This window comes from Syzygium oleosum, unplaced genomic scaffold (assembly GCF_021117445.2).
Source record: "Syzygium oleosum isolate NSW1041296 unplaced genomic scaffold, Sole_v2.1 Sole_v2.07, whole genome shotgun sequence".
NCBI classification, from domain to species: Eukaryota; Viridiplantae; Streptophyta; class Magnoliopsida; order Myrtales; family Myrtaceae; genus Syzygium; species Syzygium oleosum.
The window spans coordinates 11845001-11866142 of NW_026607491.1; the positions used below are offsets into that span (position 1 = coordinate 11845001).

Below are 21142 nucleotides of genomic sequence, written 5' to 3' on the forward strand. Positions count from 1 at the left end.
ATCTGTACCACCATTTATTGCAGAAGCAGCATCCAAGGCTGCGTCAACAAGATAAGCCAAATAATTCCCTGCAAGATTTTATCGAGCAGCAGCAATCTTATTTTGCAGAGATTGACGCATTTGAGCTTTCAGAGGAGGAGGTAGCAGCAGCAGAGTCTTCTGAGTAAGTTTTTGAGATGGAGTACTTTAGGATAGTCATTTAGACTCTTCCCTACAGCAACTAGCTATTAGTCACAGTAACCAACCATATCTATGCAGTTAAGACGTGCAATGGCATATTAGACATCCTTTCATTAGCTATATCCTTAAGGACCGGAGTAATTGTCCAATATACACAATTAGCCTGTAGTTAATTTCACTCCCAAAAGTGTAGATTGTTTTTAGGAGAGAAGCAGAGTTGGAAGCCGCTCTTCGGACTTACGAATATACCAAGTTAAGTTCTTGCAGTGTTGAGCAAGCTGAAACCTGCCGACAGATTAATATAGCTGCCATTCATTACATGCCAACTCAGTAACAACCATTCATTTGTCTAAGTACATGTGAGCCATGTAATCCTCCGCACTATGTAAGAAGAGTCATTAGATCATGCATTTCATATGTAGTTTTTCTATTAAAAAGTGACACTGTCTAAATGCACATCTAACTACTTCTAGCGTCGCTGAAATCGAGCACTTCGAATTCCTCTGCTAATGTCTATGGGAATATGAACAGGGTGGTTCCCCTGGGCTTTTGAAGCCTGAGAACCTACTTACAATTCTTAAACGCAAAAATTCTCCTTTTATGTATCTTTTATGACAATTCAACAAGCTGAATAAACGTGGTCAATCATGTCGAGTTGCAATAGTATCAGCCAGGATCCACCTTCGAATAGCGTGTGCCTTGAGCTCAAGGCGAATCGCGAGGGCACATCAACATGTTACCAAATTTTACTGGCAGACAGATCTACTGAAAACCAATTTGCATAGTGTTGTGACTGCAAGTTGCCGTGGCAAAGATCATTCTCTCGGTCAATGAAACTCCAAATACGGGGACCAAAATGAAACATATACATGAATATAGACAAGTAGGTTCAATTTTTTACCAAAAAAACCTGCCTCGGATGATATCTCAACAGAACGAGATTTTTTATTGACCCCATGATTTGCGAAGAAATGGGAGGAGGTCCTGACTAGTGAAGGCTCCATCCGATCTAAGCTCGATATCGACAGTTATTGGAAAACTAGGCCCATCGTAACTCAATGAAGACTTCTCGCAGGTCAAGGGGTGCACGTAGCGCCTGCCTAACACACACCCCCGCGAACAAACAACGACAAAGAAAAAAGAAAGCCTACAGACAAAGATATCGTTACAGAGTTTGAATTAGTCAGCCGCGGGGACGAGGCTATGGCCATCAACTCATACTTGTTCAGATTCAGACATGCACCAACTTTATATTTCCTTCTCTCTCTTTTGTTTTTGTTTCGTTTGGCTTTTGTACTTGTTTCTGCGGGGAACCAATGACATTATCATTGTCGGTACATAAGAAGAGCCATAACACTCTCGTAAGAACAATGAAATCGTGGGGGCCCTAATGGTATCAAGAAAAAGGACAATGTCGAGATTACATTAGCCATTCGAAGAAGTTCATCAATAGTGTACGGGTCTAATTGGTCCAAACATCCGATCGCATCTCACCATGTCTCTTCATTAACGGGTGTGTGTCGTTAGTAAAAAAAACTCTTCTAACAACCGTTTAAACGCTTCTTAATACAGTAACGATCATCGAGAACTCCTCCATTGATGGGGGTCCACTTATGCATAGCAGCCATGGTCTTGTCAGATGGGAAACCTGTGCTTCTCGATGAGGAGGGAAAAGTCAAGTTTGCCTTTCTAATTAAACGACAGTCTTATGGGTCTGTCTAGCTCTAGCTTTATATATACATAAAAGAGGGAGACACAACGCTTGATGCGTACCCGTGCCGGTTTATCTTTGACATTTTCACCCACCAAACTTGTAGCCACCTCCTTTTGACAAATCCGAATCCAACCCATCTCCATCATCTTCCTCTCCCTCCCTCAAAGTCTTCCCAACATTTAATCTCTCGAATTGACCCTCGTTATCAAAGAAAACCGTGTCTCAACACACTTCCATTCCATGTCTTCGGCTTGTCATTTTGTTCACATTTTTCTAACACTTTTTAGAAGCACAAAGATGGCCGGCCATGCACTCGTAAGAGAGTCTACGTGTTAGGTGACCTGCCGACCCCATTCCATATCTGGAGCCTCTACTATATAAACCCCGATGCGCACACCGTCTTCCACGCAAAATCGGTCAGTTCTCTACCTAGTCTTGTGACATTGCCAATGGCGTTTTCTTCACCATCATTATGTTCTGTGGCCATCTTGACTTTGTCTTGCATCTTGCTCCTCCTCATGGGGAGGTCCGATGCTCAACTCTCCACCAATTTTTACTCGAAAACGTGTCCCAACGTCTACGCCACCATCAAATCCCAAGTGCAATCGGCCATCAACAAGGAGGCCCGGATGGGCGCCTCTCTCCTCCGCCTGTTCTTCCACGATTGCTTTGTTAATGTACATCAACCATAAGCATTCTTCTTGATTGTTTTTCATCTAAAGAACTATACTATAAATCTCTGTTCTTTCCCATTTTTAAAATGCAGCCGATTACTCGCAGGGGATCTATACGTTGCCTAAGTGTTTCGCGTGTCCACTGATTAGCCTCGGTCCTTAGAGTTTAGCTCTTGGGTCTTAAGCGTCGTCGCCAATGTGCAACCTCTAGATAAAGTTTTGGGAACCACGTTCCTACATAAAGAAACCATGTTAAGTAACCACAAGCAGTAGTATCAAGTCTTGGTCTTGCTTACCAAGTATGCACGTGTTATATGCATTCCACGCAGTTGTCCCACTACATCTTGATAGTCTCTTTCCTATAGTTACCTCTTTCATGTCCTAGTCAGGTAAGATGCATTTGCTTCAATCGTTTGCTTTTGTGGTTCAAATGAAATCACATGCTCGTCTCTTTCGGGAAGTTTGTGCACGGCGCTGGAAACGACTGCGTTTGTTTGGAAATCATGTAATTTTCTGATAAGCCAAGCTAATGTCATTTCCATATGATCCATGAAAACTACGCGATCAGTCCAGACTTTTCCTTATCACGACGGTGGTAGATTCACACCAGGTTTAGCACAACTCGACTCTAACACATCCATACTCTTTGACGTCTTAAAGCATGCGTCTTTGGATCAATCGAAGTGCGAAGAACAGTCAACTTCTTTAGTTGGACGCATTTTTAGCAGGAATGGAAACAAGCCTCTTGTCGATTTTTTCTTCGGCTCATAATTAGGAAAGCTTGTTACTTGTTTGAATAGCAACCCAAGTCCAAATTTTCGATTGCCCGGAGAAAAAAAAGTTCAGTTCAAGCGGGTCCTTCCTATATCAAGAAAGATTGGAAAACTAGTCAGCTCATGAAGCTGTAGTGTTGTTGAACTAAGGTGTGAACTGTGAAAGAATCCTACCAACAAAGATCACCGTCTGATTAATCGACTGACCAACAAGGCTACCTTTTTTAATAAATTGACTTTTGAATTGACTTATCTATCTTTCGATTGTCTTCATACGTATCCTAGAAATTCATTTTTCCCCCTCTTGCGGCTATTGCCACAGGGCTGCGACGGATCAATTCTTCTCGATGACACATCGACATTCACCGGAGAAAAGACCGCGGCTCCAAACCAAAACTCCGTCAGAGGATTCGATGTCGTAGACAACATCAAGTCTGCTGTGGAGAACGTGTGCCCTGGCGTTGTTTCCTGCGCCGACTTGTTGGCCATCACTGCTCGAGACTCTGTCGTCATCGTAAGCCCTCCCCTCCCTACAAAAAATCACTACTAAATACAAGTACTGATCACGAATTTGCCATAGCCAATGTATATTCTAGAATCTAACTACGATTGTGTCAAAATTTGCAGCTTGGAGGGCCAAGCTGGAATGTGAAACTCGGGAGGAGAGATGCAAGAACCGCAAGCCGAGCAGCTGCTAACAATGGCATTCCTCCTCCAACCTCAAACCTCAACAACCTCATCTCTTTCTTCCAAAATGTTGGCCTCTCGACTAGAGACATGGTGGCTTTATCTGGTATGTACACTCATAAACACATCTTCTTTTCTTTGATTGTGCTTGGCGAAAAAAAAAACTAAATCACCAAATTCGTAAAAACAGGTTCACATACAATAGGACAAGCAAGGTGCACAAACTTCAGAGCCAGGATCTACAATGAGACCAACCTGGACCCTTCCTTTGCCCAGACAAGAAAGGCCAACTGCCCGAGGACAGCTGGCTCAGGGGACAACAATCTGGCCCCTCTCGACTTGCAGACGCCCACCGCGTTCGACAACAATTACCACAAGAACCTCCTCCAGAACAGGGGCTTGCTTCACTCTGACCAGCAGCTCTTCAATGGCGGTTCCACCGACTCACTCGTGAGGACTTATGCCAGCAGCCCTAGCACCTTCAGCTCTGACTTCACCGCGGCCATGATCAAGATGGGGGACATCAAGCCCCTCACCGGATCAAATGGTGAAATCAGGAAGAATTGTAGGAAGATCAACTAAGGCTATAATTATCTTCATTTTCTGGGAATAAAATTTGCTTGTCGCTTATGATTCTAGTATAGTATTAGGGAATGCATTTGGAGATTTTTGGTTTGGGGGTCTCATGGACTTTGCAGTGACCATGCATTTTAGAGAACCGAGTAAGTTGGTTTTCCATGTTGTAAGAGCTTGAATGAGGCTACATGTACTAAATAATACTCACATGTTTCCTCTTATACAACGCTATGGTATGTGTCCCATTACTTCCTCAAAGTAAAGGCAAAATTTAAATCATTGGGTGTTCTTCACTCGGGTCGATCGAATTTGTCACATCACTTTCACTAAGGTCGACCCCCAAGAAATTTTCCTACAACCACTGATTCAATGAGATGACATAGATCATAAGTTCAGAGTGTAAGCCTTTCTTCTTTGTGGGAGATTGGAACACTAAAACTCATACTCTTACTGGTGCTATGATCGGAAAAAATATTCGCAAGCTGCACGCAATTTGTTTCAATAGTGCGGCGTATAATGTGATTTTCGTTGAGGTATTTACCGGTCTCTGTGACCACAACTCAAGAATCAAATCCCGACACTCCCCGCTCAAACTCAACGGTTCAAATCCTGGTATTATATTCAAGTTCCGGCCCTGTTTTTTCCGCTTTACAGGCGCTTGACTTGGTCAGCTATAGCGATGCGGGATCGTACTTAACAATAATAAAAAGATGAAAGAGGGACTTTGACGATTCAAATGCAGGACCTTATATCACAATATCATAAATAAATAAAAAACAAAAGATTGGCTCACTATACGACTTCATCTTTTATATACTGTTTTATGTACTCTTATCTAATGCGCCCTTATGTCTCGCCACTTCAAGTTTGATTGTTTGTAGTTATCGTCGTTCACAAATAAAAATGGTGGCAATTAGTTAGCATATGCATGCCTGCACTTATTCTCTAGTTAATCAGCATCCGAGACTCCAAGTCCTCTAAAATTGTTCTTCCTTTTTGGAGTTTTAAACGTATTTTTGATGATGCATCGACATTTAATCATTTGGTAGAATGTGAGTAAGGTTCTGTTTTTTCAAATTTCACGTTTCATTATATGACTGCATAATTGAAAAGCACATAAAGGAGGACTGATACCTAAATAAGAAAACAAATACAGGAGGAAAAATACGAAGGAGAATGAAACTTAACTAAGCTGGCTATAGATATCTCAAGCTAAACCCACAAATATTCGTGCTCACCCAAAAGGGCAAATAAAGAAAAGGCCTTCTATTGTCCTAGAAACTTTCCGAAAATATAGGATATATATGTTTCCACCAGGAACATCAATGGATGCTATTTTTCTGAAGGAAGGCTTGGCCGTGAGAGCATGGAAGAGGAGGAGGAGGAGAAGGAGGACGGCGAGCTTGGATGGAGATGAGGCAGCGCTGATGGCGACATTAGTGTCACTGCGATCGTTGAAGCAGCGTGGATAGGCTAAGGCAAGCCATCATTAGGAGGAGGGACAACGTCTGCTTGATCCCTATACTTTAATATTTGTGCTCTAACTGCATTGAGCTCGGCCTGTACACTATGAATTTGGCGTTGCAAAGCACAGATCACGCCCATGCTTCCATGAACAGGATCTCTTACCCTCAAACTTGCTTCATATACAAGACTGTCTGCAGCTTCAGCTCTTTGGCTCTCTGGTATCTCCTGAATCCACTCCCACCATTGTGCAAGCATTCAAATACGTTGTAAACTCGAGTTAATCATTAGCATGAAACAAATTCTCCGTTTGTTTGTATTAAAGCACATATTTGTCAAGGGTTTTGTCTTCAAGCGTCGGACTCAATTTCACACGCGGTACTAGAAAAGAAGAACAATGTTATTTCGTGGTGCATGGCAGACGGGTCATGCTCAATGTGCTTCTCCCACGAGCCATAAAGCCATCAGTTTAAAGATGTGGATTTTAATATACAACATCCGTTCAACCTTTATAATTACTTCGAATGCACAAAAGAAACTGTACTTTCCATAAACATGACTCCTATCGACACATACAACAATATATATATATATATATATATATATATATATATATATATAACGGAATATGTCATCACATTGCACATCAAAATCATATCTAGGAGCAAACCCTAGGTCTTACATAGAAATTTAGAGGATGATAATATACAAGGAAGGGGGAAATAGGGTTTACCATGAGGATATTGGAGAAGTTGCTAGCACCAAAAACTGCATGAACTAATTTGAACTTGAGGGTTTCTTGGGGTGAGAAATATGGAGAAAAGGGGCAAATTTGGGCACACCTCCTCTTCAAAAGCTTGCAAGCTGCACATGTTGTGGTTGTGTTTGAGCTTCCACTTCCATCCGTGTCCATGTTTTTCTTACCAGTACTTGTTCCTTCTTGAAGAAGAAGAAATAAATAACGTAGATTATAATAACTGTTGTCTATGTTGTCATCAAAGTTTCTTAATCTTGATAAACAACGTTAACCATATTCTCATCTTCTAATGGCCATCTAACCAAAGGAGATAAGGATTTGGGTTTTTGAAAGCTTTTTTTCTTGTGTTCGTGTAGTTACGAATGTATATCAAAGTAAATCTTCTAGAAACGTATTGCCGTGATGATTATAAGTTAATAATTAACTTTAAAAATGAATACTAAGCATTGGACACTTGGACACGAGTATCAATAAAAGCAGAGGAGAGTAAGCAAGTCCTTCCCCTTTTTGAATCTCTAAAATTATGATAAACCAAATATAATTTCCATGAATAATTCGATCGTTAATAGCCTTATTCTCTAAATGGAGTTGGACCACTGAAGAGATGATCTCTATCTAGACCGAGAGGTCGCGTGTATGGTCAACATTCTCTATTCCGGAACAATTTTCCCAATCGAACCTATCTAAGCTAATAGATAATTGAGCATGCATGATTGCTTTGGCAAGTATATCACCAACAGTATCAGTCGCCATTCTCACCATCATTTCCATTGCGCTTCTTGATCCTTTCTCAATCTTTCCGTCTTTTCCTTTCTTGTTTTCTTTCCCATATCAGTCTCTTCGTCATCGTTACTTCTGGTAATGCTTTATAACAAGTTTTCCTGCTTCAACACCCTGTTTTCGTCTATCACTGCTTCAACACCTCTGTAATTTTATATGCATAATTATCTCTAAAGTCTTCGTTAATGGATTGAAGAAAACCTTGATGCCTTCTCTTATATATCCAAATCAAAATTTAAATGGTAGGCGAATTCAGGAAAACGTTTCCATTGCTCGTGAGGCAAGCCGATCAAGAAAACAGGTTCTTAGTAGCTCTGTGCACTCAAAATTGATATGAGCAGAGCTTATCATAAGGTGGAATGAGATAACTTAGAAGAGTTTCTTAGGAGATTAAAGTTTTGTTCTAAATGGATCGACTGGATTATGTCTTGTTTAGATCCGTAAGCTATAGAACTGTTATAAATGGCTAGGAAACTAGTATTATTCATCTTTCTAGAGGCATAAGGCAGGGCGATCCTTTATCCCTTTATCTCTTCATTCTTATATCTGATTATTGTAAGAATTTCCTAATGTGGGCTTCATTAATTGAAATTAACTGAATTAGTTTGGTCTAATAAAGGTAAGATATATGGGTTCTTAATAAGTCTAATATGGGCTGTTTGGTGTGGGCGAGTACGACCCGGCCCGTAATGAGAGGGCCCGTGGTGGAAGACTCTATAAATAGCGCTCAAGTCCCTCCCCTAACCTGATGATGCACAATTTGACTCACATACGGATTTAGAGAGAACTTTCTTCTCGTGAGTGGCAATCTCATTAGGCCAGTGTTCTAACGAAGGGATAGGGGAGAAGCATTTGAGTTCGTGTTCGGAAACCGTCGCAAATTCCGCGTCAAGTTCGATGGATTCCAAACCAGGTACGCGAATCTACAATTTCTCCATTATCGTGTTTCGGTTTCTAATTATGGTGATCCTGGGCGTGCTATTTTCGTGGCCTTCATTTGGTATCAGAGCCTGCCATAGATTAGAACTGAAACATACGGATTAGGACCGTTTTAGTTTTGTCCGAGAGATTTTTGCCCAGTTTCGAAATTTTTTGTCGGATAAAAGTTAAATTTTATTATATATTTGGAATCTACTCGTCGAGACGAGAAGAATGGTGGGCGGATCGTCGCCGGAAGAGGACGGACGCGCCGTCACGCACCTACACGCGCCATAGGCGCGGCGGCGCGTGAAGGACACGCGCGGCCATGCCAAACCGGCGCGTCTTTCCGCCGGCAACCGCATGCTGACGTCAGTATGACGTCGTGAGGCGCGGATCCAGCTTGACCCGGATCCTGACCCGACCCGACCGTTGACCCGACCCGAAGGTTGACCCGACCGGTCAACCGGTCGGACCGGTCAGTTGACCGTTGACCAGTTGGACCGGTCAACCGGTCGGACCGGCTGTTCAGACCGGTTTGACCGGCTGAACACGCGCCACGCCTTCCGGCGACGCGTGCGGGCGCGTCCGATGTCCGTTTTGGACGATCTTGGTACCGACGCGCTCGTATTGAGATGCTCTACATTGTGGTGTATTTATTTTATATGTTTGAAGCTTTTAGAGATGTGAAAATACGTATACAACCCTATATACGCGTATTTTAGGGTATTTTGCGTATTTTCTTGTATTTCTCTTTGGTTTCGAAAATACATATGATAGCTCACATGTATATCACCACATAAGGACTGTGTAGGGTGTAATTCATTGTCTATCAATGAATGGAACAATATAATTAGCATGGCATGTAATTTCAGAGACATACGCCCCTGTCTTTACGTCTAGCATTACATGCATATAGTAAATGTGATACATAAAGCTCATATCCCTGATATGAGAGATTTTCAAGGATTCAGTTGGGTTGTGACCGCCAAAGTGGCACACTTGACTGGGTTTGAGAAATATCGGTCTCATATTATGGTGGGATGTCTCCTAATCTATTACGTGATTATACTCCCAAAGGAGGTGATCTTGTATTAGTTTATGGAGGGGTACATGTATAGCATGTGCTTGAGAAATGACTGATCTTAGTGGTTCATACACCCAAAGGTGGTGATTTCATAAAAGATTAGAATAAGTTCTCATGGCCGCTGTCATGTGGAGAGTGTACAACTGCATGTCATATTTTCTGCCCAAAGGTGATTATGTGATGATGTATGTAACTCTCTGTATAAGTACTCACATGATGCTGATTGTATTGTTTGTTTGTTTTCCAGTCACCTTTTCTGTAAACGGCAATTCCATTTCCATTGAGGTCCTTACTGGTTTGAACTTTAAGAAATGGAAAGAGGATTTTCTATTTGGAATGGAGCTAGCGGATGTTCACATTGCTCTTACAAAGGATAAGCCGGCAGATATCATGGCCACCAGTACTGAAGCTGAGAAAACGGACTATGCTGCCTGGGAAAAGAGCAATCGGATTTGCTTATTGACAATGAAGAAATCCATTCAAGAACACTTAAAAAGTGGTTTGCCATCTGACTGTACTGCTAAGGAAATGATGACAGCCTTAGAGGCTAGAAACCGCATTTCATCTAATGCTGAGGTTGGTACACTTCTTCAAAAGCTCTTCAATATGAAGTATGATGGTACTGCTGGGGTTAGAGATTATGTCCTTAGGATGGTAGACCTAAAGACGAAGCTTCAAGCTCTTAATGTTTCCATTCCTGATGCCTGTATTGTGCATCAAGCCCTGAACACCCTTCCACCTGATTTTGGGATTATAAAGACAAATTACAATTCCCAAGATGAGACTTGGTCAGTGAATGACTTGATAGCAAGGGTGGTGGCAGAGGAAGAGAAACTTAAGAAGGAAAAAGGGCATCTAGCCTTATATGTTTCTAGTTCCCACAAAAAGAAGGATAAGAAGTTCAGAAATCGTACTCATAAAGGTACTCATGACACTACCGGTCAATCTGACAATATGGGTCCAAAGAAAACATCCTTTAAAAGGGATGGTGACCGCTGCTTCTTTTGTAAGAAGAAATGTCACATAAAGAAGGACTGTGGAAAGTTTAAAGCTTGGTTGTCCAAACGTGAGCCTACAGGTAATGATTCTTTGGCACTTGTTTGTGAATCCAACCTATCAGAAGCACCATCCAATTCTTGGTGGCTCGATAGCGGTGCAACTAATCATGTTACGTTTACCATACAGGGATTCATAAACCGGAGGAAGCCAAATCAGGATGAGTCAAGACTCACTGTGGGAAATAACGAGAAAGCTGATGTTGTGTTTGTGGGAGATGTAATCTTGATTCTAGACTCTGGTTTTAGATTAATGTTGAAAGACACTTTTTATGTACCTTCTTTTAGACGGAACTTAGTTTCCGTATCGTGTTTGGACATGTATGGCTACTCTTTTGAAATCAAGAACAATGTTATTTCTTTGTTTCTTAATTCAAATAAGGTTGGGTGCTGTTATATGTCCAACGGATTGTACAGATTGTGTTTGTCTCCCAATGACATATACGTCGCTTATACGGCTGAAAAGGTTGTTTCCAAAAGACCACTACCTAAGGAACAGTCTTATGCATTATGGCATAAAAGGCTTGGTCATATCTCTAAGGATAGATTAGAAAGGCTGATAAAGACTAACATCGTGCCTGCTCTTAAAGATGACCTAGAGATATGCGTAGACTGTTGTAGAGGTAAAATGACCAAGATAAGGAAGAAAACTGCAGTCCGAAGTTCTGACCTATTAGAGGTCGTTCACACTGATATAAGTGGACCCTATACGGCAACCTTATGTAGAAATTTTTATTTCATTACATTTATTGATGACTATTCTCGATATGGCTATCTGTACTTGATTAAAGAAAAGTTTGAGTCTCTTGACAAGTTCAAGATTTTTCGGACTGAAGTCGAGAAACAGGTTGGGAAATGTCATAAAGGTTGTTAGATCGACCGAGGTGGAGAGTATTATGGCAAACATGGCGATGCCGGGACGAGCTTAAGGGGCCATTTGCCAAATACTTAGAGGATTCTGGGATAGTGGCTCAGTTTACTATGCCTGGAAGTCCTGAGCAAAATGGTGTAGCCGAAAGGCGCAATCGCACCCTTATGGAAATGGTGAGGAGTATGATAAGTAGGACGAATTTACCTGTTTTTCTGTGGGGTGAAGCTTTGAAAACAGCTTTGTACATTCTGAATCGTGTACCTACTAAAGCTGTTCCATTGACTCCTTTTGAGTTATGGACTGGACGTAAGCCTAGCTTAAACCATCTTAAGGTTTGGGGATGTCCTGCAGAAGTGAAGTTATACAATCCAACATTAAGTAAGTTGGACTCCAGAACCACTCGGTGTTACTTTGTATCTTACCCTGATCATTCGAAGGGATATCGGTTCTATAATCCCAATGGAGGCACAAGAATTGTGGAATCCGCATGACACCAAGTTTACGGAGTTTGATGTGGCCGAAGAAAGTAGCTGCTCACAGACTATTAAAGATAATAGTACGGTGGGTAATATTGTATCTTTATTTCCTCCCATACAGATAATTGTGGAGACTCCCACACCACAGACTGAACCTGTTGAGGCTCAGGATCCTGTTGTGAAGACAGCTCCTAATGAAGTTCCTCAAGGCTCTCAGGTGCAGGATGAGGCTGTTGTTGTTCCAGTAAGGAGATCCATTAGGGAGAGACGATCAGCTATACCACCAGACTATTTAGTCTATATAGGAGAGCAAGACTACGATATTGGTTCTGTAGCTGATCCAGTGACTTATACGGAAGCTGTTTCTTGTCCTCAGTCGGAACTGTGATCGGATGCAATGAGAGATGAAATGCAGTCTATGAAGCATAATGGAGTTTGGGAACTTGTTGAATTACCTGAAGGTCATAGACCCATTGGCTACAAATGGGTGTATAAGACTAAAAGGGACTCCAAAGGAAAGATTGAGAAGTTTAAAGCCAGACTGGTAGCCAAGGGTTTCACTCAGAGAGAAGGAGTAGACTATGAAGCAACTTTTTCTCCGGTCTCTTCGAAAGATTCTTTCAGAGTAATCATGGCATTGGTAGCTCATTTCGATATGGAGTTACACCAGATGGATGTTAAAACTGCCTTTCTCAATGGAGACCTTAATAAAGAAGTCTATATGATGCAGCCCGAAGGTTTTGCGGCAGATGATTCAGGTACGCTTGTATGTAGACTGAAAAAGTCTATTTATGGTCTCAAGCAAGCTTCTAGACAATGGTACTTGAAGTTTCATAGTGTTGTCGCTTCATTTGGTTTTGTTGAGAACAAAGTAGATCGGTGTATATCTTGCAAGGTCGGTGGGAGGAAATTCATTTTCCTTATACTCTATGTTGATGATATTACGCTTGCAGCGGTGACCTTGGTTTACTGCATGAGACAAAGCGGATGTTGTCAAAGAACTTTGATATGAAAGACCTTGGTGAGGCGTCTTTTGTCCTTGGCATTGAGATTCATAGGAATCGTTCTCGCCGACTATTGGGTTTATCTCAGAGGGCATATGTTGATCGTATCTTAGAAAGATTCAACATGTAGCAATGCAAGCCAGGAATTGCTCCTATCAGTAAGGGTGATAAGTTGAGTCTGTCACAATGTCCTCATTCAGATTTTGAGAAAGCCCAAATGAAGAATGTACCTTATGCTAGTGCACTTGGGAGTATTATGTATGCTCAAGTATGTACTAGACCAGATATTGCTTTTGCAACAGGACTTCTAGGCAGATATTAGTCAAATCCAGGACACGATCATTGGGTTGCTACCAAGAAGATTTTGAGGTACTTAAAGAGGACAAAAGATTATATGCTGATTTACAAACATGTTCAGGACCTACAGCTAGTTGGGTATTCGGATTCAGACTTTGCTGGCTGTCAGGATGAAAAGAAGTCGACAACAGGTTACATCTTCAAGTTAGCAGGAGGTGCAATATCATGGAAAAGTGAGAAACAGAAATCAATGACATCCTCTATCATGCAAGCGGAGTTTGTAGCATGCTTTTCGGCCGCTACTCAGGCAATTTGGCTCCGGAACCTCATTAAGGAGTTGACCGTATTTGATTTTGTGGATAGGCCCATACAGTTGTATTGTGACAATAACTCTGCAGTGTTGTTTGTTAACAACAACAGAGGTCTCAAGGGATCTAAGCATATGGAGGTCAAGTACCTGACTATAAAGGAAAAAGTTCAGGATGGGGACATTGCAGTAGAGCACATTTCAACAGATGATATGATTGCAGATCCGCTAACTAAAGGCCTTCGCCCTTGTGTATTTGATCGACATGTCATTAACATGGGCTTAGGAGTATCATGGGATACTGTTAATTAGTGGGAGCTGTTTAGTTTTATGTTGCTCTTATGAAGTTTGTATCTGATTTTGTTACATTTTGTAATATTTGAATATGTATCAACTCTTTTGCATTCAATGAGGTATTTGTGAATTTAGATTTATCAAGTTGAGTATACATATTTGATGAAAATCTCTAGGCATTGTGTAAACCTTGAGTACAGGCTATGGGGCATTCTTAGTATTAGCCTTAACGATATGTCTTGTTACACATAAAGTACAGTTAACTATCAAGATAAGACATATGAAGGTTCGTTGGAACCATGAAGGATATTCTCTGGTGACACATTAGGTTTTGTGACACTTAAGGAGAGAGAATTTGGACTAACAAAGTGGATAATACATAAAGTATCACTCATTATGAGGTATTGTCCATTTGACACACTACCATATTGAATCCATATCAGTAAAGTTAAAAGCACTCGTGACCATGGAAGGCTCTGCGTGAGTACATGCAGTTACCGCCATGATTCGGTGTTCGAGACTTTATGGGATCGGATTGACTATTAAGAATAATCTCTAGACCAATATAAGGGTGCGCACACAGTTGTGTTTCAATTAATATCGCCCAAGTGGGAGAATGTAAGAATTTCCTAATGTGGGCTTCATTAATTGAAATTAACTGAATTAGTTTGGTCTAATAAAGGTAAGATATATGGGTTCTTAATAAGTCTAATATGGGGCTGGCTGGTGTGGGCCGAGTACGGCCCGGCCCGGCCCATAATGAGAGGGCCCGTGGTCGAAGACTCTATAAATAGCGCTCAAGTCCCTCCCCTAACCTGATGATGCACAATTTGACTCACATACGGATTTAGAGAGAACTTTCTTCTCGTGAGTGGCAATCTCATTAAGCCAGTGTTCTAACGAAGGGATAGGGGAGAAGCATTTGAGTTCGTGTTCGGAAACCGTCGCAAATTCCGCGTCAAGTTCGATGGATTCCAAACCAGGTACGCGAATCTACAATTTCTCCATTATCGTATTTCGGTTTCTAATTATGGTGATCCTGGGCGTGCCATTTTCATGGCCTTCAATTATTTGTCGTGTTTTCTTACCAAGCTGTGGACAGTAGGAGTATCAAACATCAGGCTTAAGAGACCCTGCCCTGTATTCTCACACTTTTTCAATGTTAGAAAGGGTGCTAGAGCCTCATGGAGGTGGTCTAGCATAGTGGAAAGGAAACAAAAACTGAAGTAACATGCTTTATGGCAGGTCGTCATTGGCGAAGACATCGAGGTGTGGAAAGACAAATGGAACCCAGGGGTGGTCGGTAATAAATTGATGACGAGACTATGCAGAGGTTGATGAAGAGTTGAGGGTCAACGTCTTTCATTGACCAAGATACTAGGAATTGGAATTTGACTCCTACCGAAGACATGATAAGCGTTGCTGAGAAGAGAACCATCCTTGACATCCCATTGCCTTTGTTTGGAGAAGGAGACAGACTGGTTTGGCCTGCTGAGAAGAGTGGGAAAACAACTGTTAAGTCTGCTTATCAGGTGATCAAGTCAGTTGAGGAACATCATTCTTTAGAGGACTTTGAGCTCGCACATCATCTATAAATCAGTTTACCTGGAACATTGGTTGCCCACCCAAATAGAGGCACCTCCTCTAGAAGATGTGTGTTACCGTTGTGTTCACTAATGTCAACTTGTTCAGGACAAGAGTAAAGTTTAGTGCTGAATGCTCTTTCCGTAATCAGGAAGACCCCACTGAACAGTTCTTGCTACTTTGTGAGTGAACCAAGTGTGTTTGGTTTGCTGTTTGGGTACGAGGTTTGTGGAGGCAAATATCTACCTTCAAATCGATCAGAGAACTTTAGACCTCCTGAAGGGGTGATAAATGATCTCAAGAATGGCGGCAGACCTGAGTAGCTTCTGTATAGAAAATGAGATGTCTAGCTGTATTTAACTTGGAAAGTCCTGTTCTTCAGGAAGCAGTTCGAAGGACTTTTGCAGCTTTAGGCGTGTATAAGGGCTAAAGAATTGTAAATTTGGTGTGTCAGCAGTTGATGAGGAGGAATCTGGAAATGAGATGGAATTCTTTGATTGGGAACCACCAGACCGCGGAGAAATCAAGATCACCTGCGATGCTTAACGGTAATGGTGCAGCACTACATGCTGGTATGGGAGTTGTGGCTCATCACTAGGGGAGACTCACTGGTGGCGGAGGTGGGTGAGAGTTTTGCTGCTTTAGAGAGGGTTAGACTTGCTCAGCAGATGCATTGAAAGGAAGTAGCTGGGGAAACTGATGCTAAACTTGTCACAAGTGGTGTGGAACATGATAATGGTCGATGGGACTGCCTGTGTCTGCCGATTTTCGAGAAGATTAACCTTGGAAGCGTCCTCTTTTGACTTCTTTAAGGTGGTTCATGTCCGTCGAGAAGCCAACGAATATGCTTATCGCGTGGCTTGTCACACCTACAAGGAGATGTGCCCTCAACCCACCATCTTCTTTGAGCACTATACTATGTAAACGATGTTAATATGTTTCCCCCTTGATGGGTCTTTGATGTGCTGCTGGCTTTTGATGGCGTGAAAGCTTCTTCATTGGGCCAAAAACGGATTGCATTCCCTCTTTACTTGATTTTAAACATGATTGACAGATCATATAAATGTGTATAAATTGGGCCTTTATGTCGTGGGGTCATGATAGGGTTGGACCTAGACCAACAATGCTATTAACAATCTTGTCCAAAATCTACCTAATCCGTATTGGGCCTTTTAAGTCATTAGTGGGGTCATGTGCACGTGAATTGAGGTAACTGGAGGGTTAAAGGAGAGAGTGACTTGACCAAGCTCGCCCATCAAATTATGTCATAAAGAACGCAAAAATAATGACCATTATAATAATGATCGATTCTTTATTTAAAACAAAAAGAAACGGAAATCTAACTCCAATTCCAATGGACTGTGCAGCACATGAAACTCGACATCGAAGAAGCCCATTATGTCGAAGATCAAACAAGAAAAGGGAATACAGCGCGAAACAAGCGGTTTCAATCATCCAATACATGGCTGCAAGATGAACCAGAACCTTGATAAATGACTAAAAAAAAACGAAAATCTTTGGCTCTATACACCGCCTTGACCTGAACCATGTCCAATAATGGAGAGGAAGGTACTCTTTATGTTAGTCACTGGATAGCAACTTCGGAGCTTCAGTAGAAACGTTCTTCTCGCACCTAATCTCAACTTCGAAACAGGCAATTCGAACATATCTTCTTCATCTTCTTCTTCTTCTTCTTCTTCATTGTCGTTGTTGTTCGCGTCCTCCAACCTGAAATGCACTGGAGAGGACCTAGCGCAAGACGAGTCTCGCCTGTTAAGCTTGGACTCCGTCGAAGAAGCTGAGGCCACTGATGGCGAAGAAAATGATGTCGTTGACCACGCGGATGAGGAAGACGTGGATGATCCCGACGACGACTGCGACACGTGGTGCGGCTTCTTCGTGTTGGGATTGATTTTCGGAAATATGTTGCTCTTCGATGAAACATTCTTGGGCTTGGAATGACCGTCTTTGTTCTTGCTCTGCATGAACCTCCTCGACTTCAACTTCGAGTAATACGAGGGAGGCGGCGTGAGAGGAGGGAAGGACGAGCCGGCGTCCGACGACGCGAAGTCGCGAATCGGGGTCCCAGGCTGCGACTCCCACTGGAACGGCACCGCACGCGGGGCTCCTCCATAGTAGAGCACTCTTGAAGACGAGTTCACCCTCGAGCTCTCTTTTGACAGGAGCTTGGAGAAGAACTTGTCTTCTTGCTTGATCTGGAGTGACTTCTGAGGAGGCTGTTCATGGTGGTGGATGTTGCTCGGCATTGTTTTGCGCTGACGGGCCTCTTGGCTTTGCTTCATTCCTCTCTACTTCCCGGGGCAGGACTAGGAAATTGTTGAAATTCAAGATCCGAAAACGAAGCTGGTGATGGTATAAAGAAATGGCGAGCGCAAGACGATAGGGTTTGGAGTTTGAATGAGGAGAGGCCCTAGTCTTTCTCAGTACTTTCTTGGCTCATAGCAATTTGCGGATTATTTTGAGGTTATTCGTTTGCAAGTGTTGGTGGAGTTTGTTGTTCACTTGACTTGCACCCTCATTTATATGCAAAAAATAAAAATAAAAATAAAAATAAAAGTTGACTAAGACGCCATGAGCTTTGTAAGAGAGAACTCATAAATGGAGCGATCCTTTCTTTTTATAAAATGGGTTTTTATTGACGAGCTTTCAAGAGCACCGACTAAATACCCATTTAAAGAAAATCGGTAATTTTTAAGATACGATCTTTCTTTGATTTTCTTGATAAATATAATTAAGAAGTGTTTTTGGAGGCAACCCTTGATAAGACCATATAAAATATGGTGATCGAAAGGATTTGGTTTGCGGCAAACCACGTACTTAATTTCAGCCGCAGCTAATGTTATATTATTTGCTGGGTGCTTGTTTCAAGATCGTTGAAAATGTTAAATATGTAGCGAGTCCATGTTTCAAGATTGTTCTTTTTTTAGTTGGGGAGGCATTAGGTCATGGATGAGAGCATAGCGGCACAACATGGCCAAATTAACTGTATTTTATGGTACTAAAGTAATCCCAAATCGAAAATTAGTCAAAGCTATGCACGCTAACGTACTACTATAAAGCAAGAAAGACATCGACCTAGGTAGGCAAAAGTATATGGACATGCGACCATCGGACTATGCTAGAAGCCCACCACAGTTACAAAATTTGGCATATCCTTCTATCAAACCACCAAATCATGAGAAAAATTCTAATCTCGAATCACCCAACATTGCTTATAACATGATATTAGCTCAGGATGGAAAGTTCGATTATATTAATTATGCAGTCCGAGACTGCACGCTTAGCTCAATGTTACACGTTTTTTTTCCTAGGACGGACTATGCCCATGACATAATCTATTGAAGAGACGTCTTGGGCTACAAAAAACAAAGGTTGACCAAATCGATTTACAAAATGACACAAATCATAGCCGTTGGGCGCATCGAAAGAAACGTCGAGTGTCGAAACGTCTATCAAAGTTTTCACATAACAGTATTGATTATAAATTCTATAAATATTGTGGGAAAAAAAAAGGTGGGGGTTGAATCTAACTGATGAGGACAGTTGAGGAGAGTGGCGTTCCGGTTAGGGTTACTGATGATGACCGTACACAAAATTTAAATGCTTGCCCGTGGTCCATGAAGACTTGAAAAGGCCCTAAAAACTTTAATGGTGGGCAGATTTTGCAGGTTCAAGTAATTTATGTCTCCGTGAGGCCCTCTGCTCTCCTTACTGGAACCTGGAATTGTCGAGAGTTTTCTATCATTTCCCTTCAAATTGCCAAGAACTCCAGAAATATTCAGCATGCTTTAGGAAAAGGAATAAATGTACCGAATGTCCTAACGCAATTGAGTATTAAAATTTTCAAAAAGTACAATCAAGTCTTAAAACTTATCACGAAAGTGCAATCGAATCCTAGAATTTTCAAAATGTGCAATCCAATCCTAAAATTTAACACGAAAGTACAATCGAGACATAAACTTTTCAAAAGTGCAATCAAAAGAATAACTTGATTGGATCAACTTGATAAGTTTTAGGACTTGATTGCACTTTTTAAAAGTTTTAGGACTCAATTATACTTTAATGTCAAGATTTCGATTTTTCAAATGCACTTGTCCCTTTGGCAAAATATTGGCCACGCTTGATCCCGCCTTTATAGGACCAAGCTTCATGATTACCATATTGAATAAGAGGACTCGAATCTGACGACCTCACATTGATATAGATTGCTTGTCCATATCTTGTTTCGGGTTCAAATAAGATAGAGATCCCTATTTTTCATCGAAAACCATCCCTTGGGATTAGAGAGCAGACATGAGCAGTATGGCCGATTCGATTAGATGCTTTCATATGTTGAATCGAAGAACATGGATGGGACCGGTGGCATGAAGCTTTCAACATGGATAGTCCCGCATTAGAGAGCAATCTTAGTCCAAAGTTTAAGAAATTAAGCGAAAGGACAGCATTCGACCCGTAAAATTAGCCGATCCAAAATGTGCGTGATTTGAAGATCTAATAAGATGATTAGAGATCAAATGGATATGGGGTAGGACGGGGCAGGAAGTTGCATTTAGGATCATGGGCCAATGAAGGCAGCTTTTATTCTCTAGGACCACAGGTTGGTCCGACCATGAAAGGAACTTGACTTATCACAAAAGCATAAATATGTTGTACATTTAGTGTGCTTAGGTGATTAGATTGTATGTGCGTGTATGAATATGTATTTATATGTGTAAGTCGTGCTAACTTTTGTGGCTCATTAAGATGTCTAGCAAATAACATCTGCTCTCGTAAGAGTAGGGCAGGAGGGGCACCAACCCCCACCACTTTAAATGAGATTAATCATTATTTTATAATAGAAAATGCCTTTCACAACTGGCACGAAACGGTGCACGTGTGCCATGACCGACGACTTTTTTCCATCAGTCTGGCTTTTTCATGCACATTTGTCGAGCACACGAGCCAGTTCGAGACAGACTCAAGTTTAGAGGGTAATTCGCAAAATCGAGTCCACTTGAGGATCCGCTTGAAATTTCCCCATGTTCAATATGAGTTTATCTCTATGCTTGGGTACTTTGTTAATGTCGGACTCCAAATTTTGCCTTAGCTATTATTGTGACTTTATTTATATAAAGGTTCAACGTTTGTGAATGATTTTCATTACTGTACATTTACAGATTGTACACGTTTATAAAGAGAAGAAAAAATACAATCTTTGGCGGAGCAAAAATCAAGGAATGCCAACTCATTTATAATTGGTAAGCTAATTTGATATTCAAAAAAACAAAGATATCAAAAAGATTTCATATCTTAACACGCTCCCACAAGATGGACGTTCCATCGGAAACGCTCATCTTGTCTCGTAATTGTATTGTCCGCGGCCTTGATAACGGTTTTGTGAGAATGTCGGCAAGTTGATCATGGGTGGAAATATGGGAGACTCGCATCTTGCTGGCTTTAACAAGTTCCTAAACGAAATAGTAATCTATCTCAATGTGTTTCATTTGTGAATGGAAGACGGGATTTGCACAAACATAAGTGGCGCCTATGTTGTCGCAATACAAGCTTGGTGTCGTGTCTATGTGAATGCCAAGTTCTTGAAGCAAAGATTTTACCCAAATGAGTTCTGCCAAGACCATGGCAA

At 41.5% G+C, this 21142-nt stretch overlaps 4 protein-coding genes across 5 annotated transcripts in view; 2 read left to right on the top strand and 2 right to left on the bottom strand.

Moving 5' to 3' along the window:
• Positions 1–506, top strand: part of LOC130138568 (uncharacterized) — a 3394-nt gene extending 2888 nt beyond the window's left edge. For both annotated transcript variants that reach the window (XM_056312921.1, XM_056312920.1), the window contains exon 4: positions 24–506. In XM_056312921.1, coding sequence (XP_056168896.1) covers positions 24–55 — 32 coding nt within the window. In that variant the 3' untranslated portion in view covers positions 56–506. The remainder of the gene's footprint in view (positions 1–23) is intronic.
• A 1778-nt stretch (positions 507–2284) lies between these two features.
• LOC115673428 (peroxidase 4) lies at positions 2285–4830 on the top strand. Its single transcript, XM_030595632.2, has 4 exons — positions 2285–2571; positions 3664–3855; positions 3969–4134; positions 4219–4830. Exons 1-4 carry the CDS (start codon positions 2344–2346, stop codon positions 4608–4610), a joined length of 978 nt encoding a protein of 325 aa, XP_030451492.1. The 5' UTR covers positions 2285–2343; the 3' UTR covers positions 4611–4830.
• Positions 4831–5677: 847 nt separating this feature from the next.
• On the bottom strand, positions 5678–7867 carry LOC115671324 (LOB domain-containing protein 15). Its single transcript, XM_056313518.1, is given in 3 exon segments — positions 5678–6042; positions 6045–6296; positions 6802–7867. Coding segments are annotated over 3 exon segments (636 nt in total). The 5' UTR covers positions 6982–7867; the 3' UTR covers positions 5678–5838.
• An 8923-nt stretch (positions 7868–16790) lies between these two features.
• Positions 16791–18023, bottom strand: LOC115677808 (uncharacterized). Its single transcript, XM_030601058.2, has one exon. It carries the CDS (start codon positions 17799–17801, stop codon positions 17022–17024), a length of 780 nt encoding a protein of 259 aa, XP_030456918.1. The 5' UTR covers positions 17802–18023; the 3' UTR covers positions 16791–17021.
• Between the last annotated feature and the right edge of the window lie 3119 nt (positions 18024–21142).

Bases quoted from the DNA above. Each gene is read 5' to 3' on its own strand.
- LOC115673428 (XM_030595632.2), top strand. From the start codon at position 2,344: ATGGCGTTTTCTTCACCATCATTATGTTCTGTGGCCATCTTGACTTTG. The intron at 3,856-3,968 runs GTAAGCCCTCCC...CAAAATTTGCAG, and splicing joins CTCGAGACTCTGTCGTCATC to CTTGGAGGGCCAAGCTGGAA. The intron at 4,135-4,218 runs GTATGTACACTC...TCGTAAAAACAG, and splicing joins AGACATGGTGGCTTTATCTG to GTTCACATACAATAGGACAA.
- LOC115677808 (XM_030601058.2), bottom strand. From the start codon at position 17,801: ATGAAGCAAAGCCAAGAGGCCCGTCAGCGCAAAACAATGCCGAGCAAC.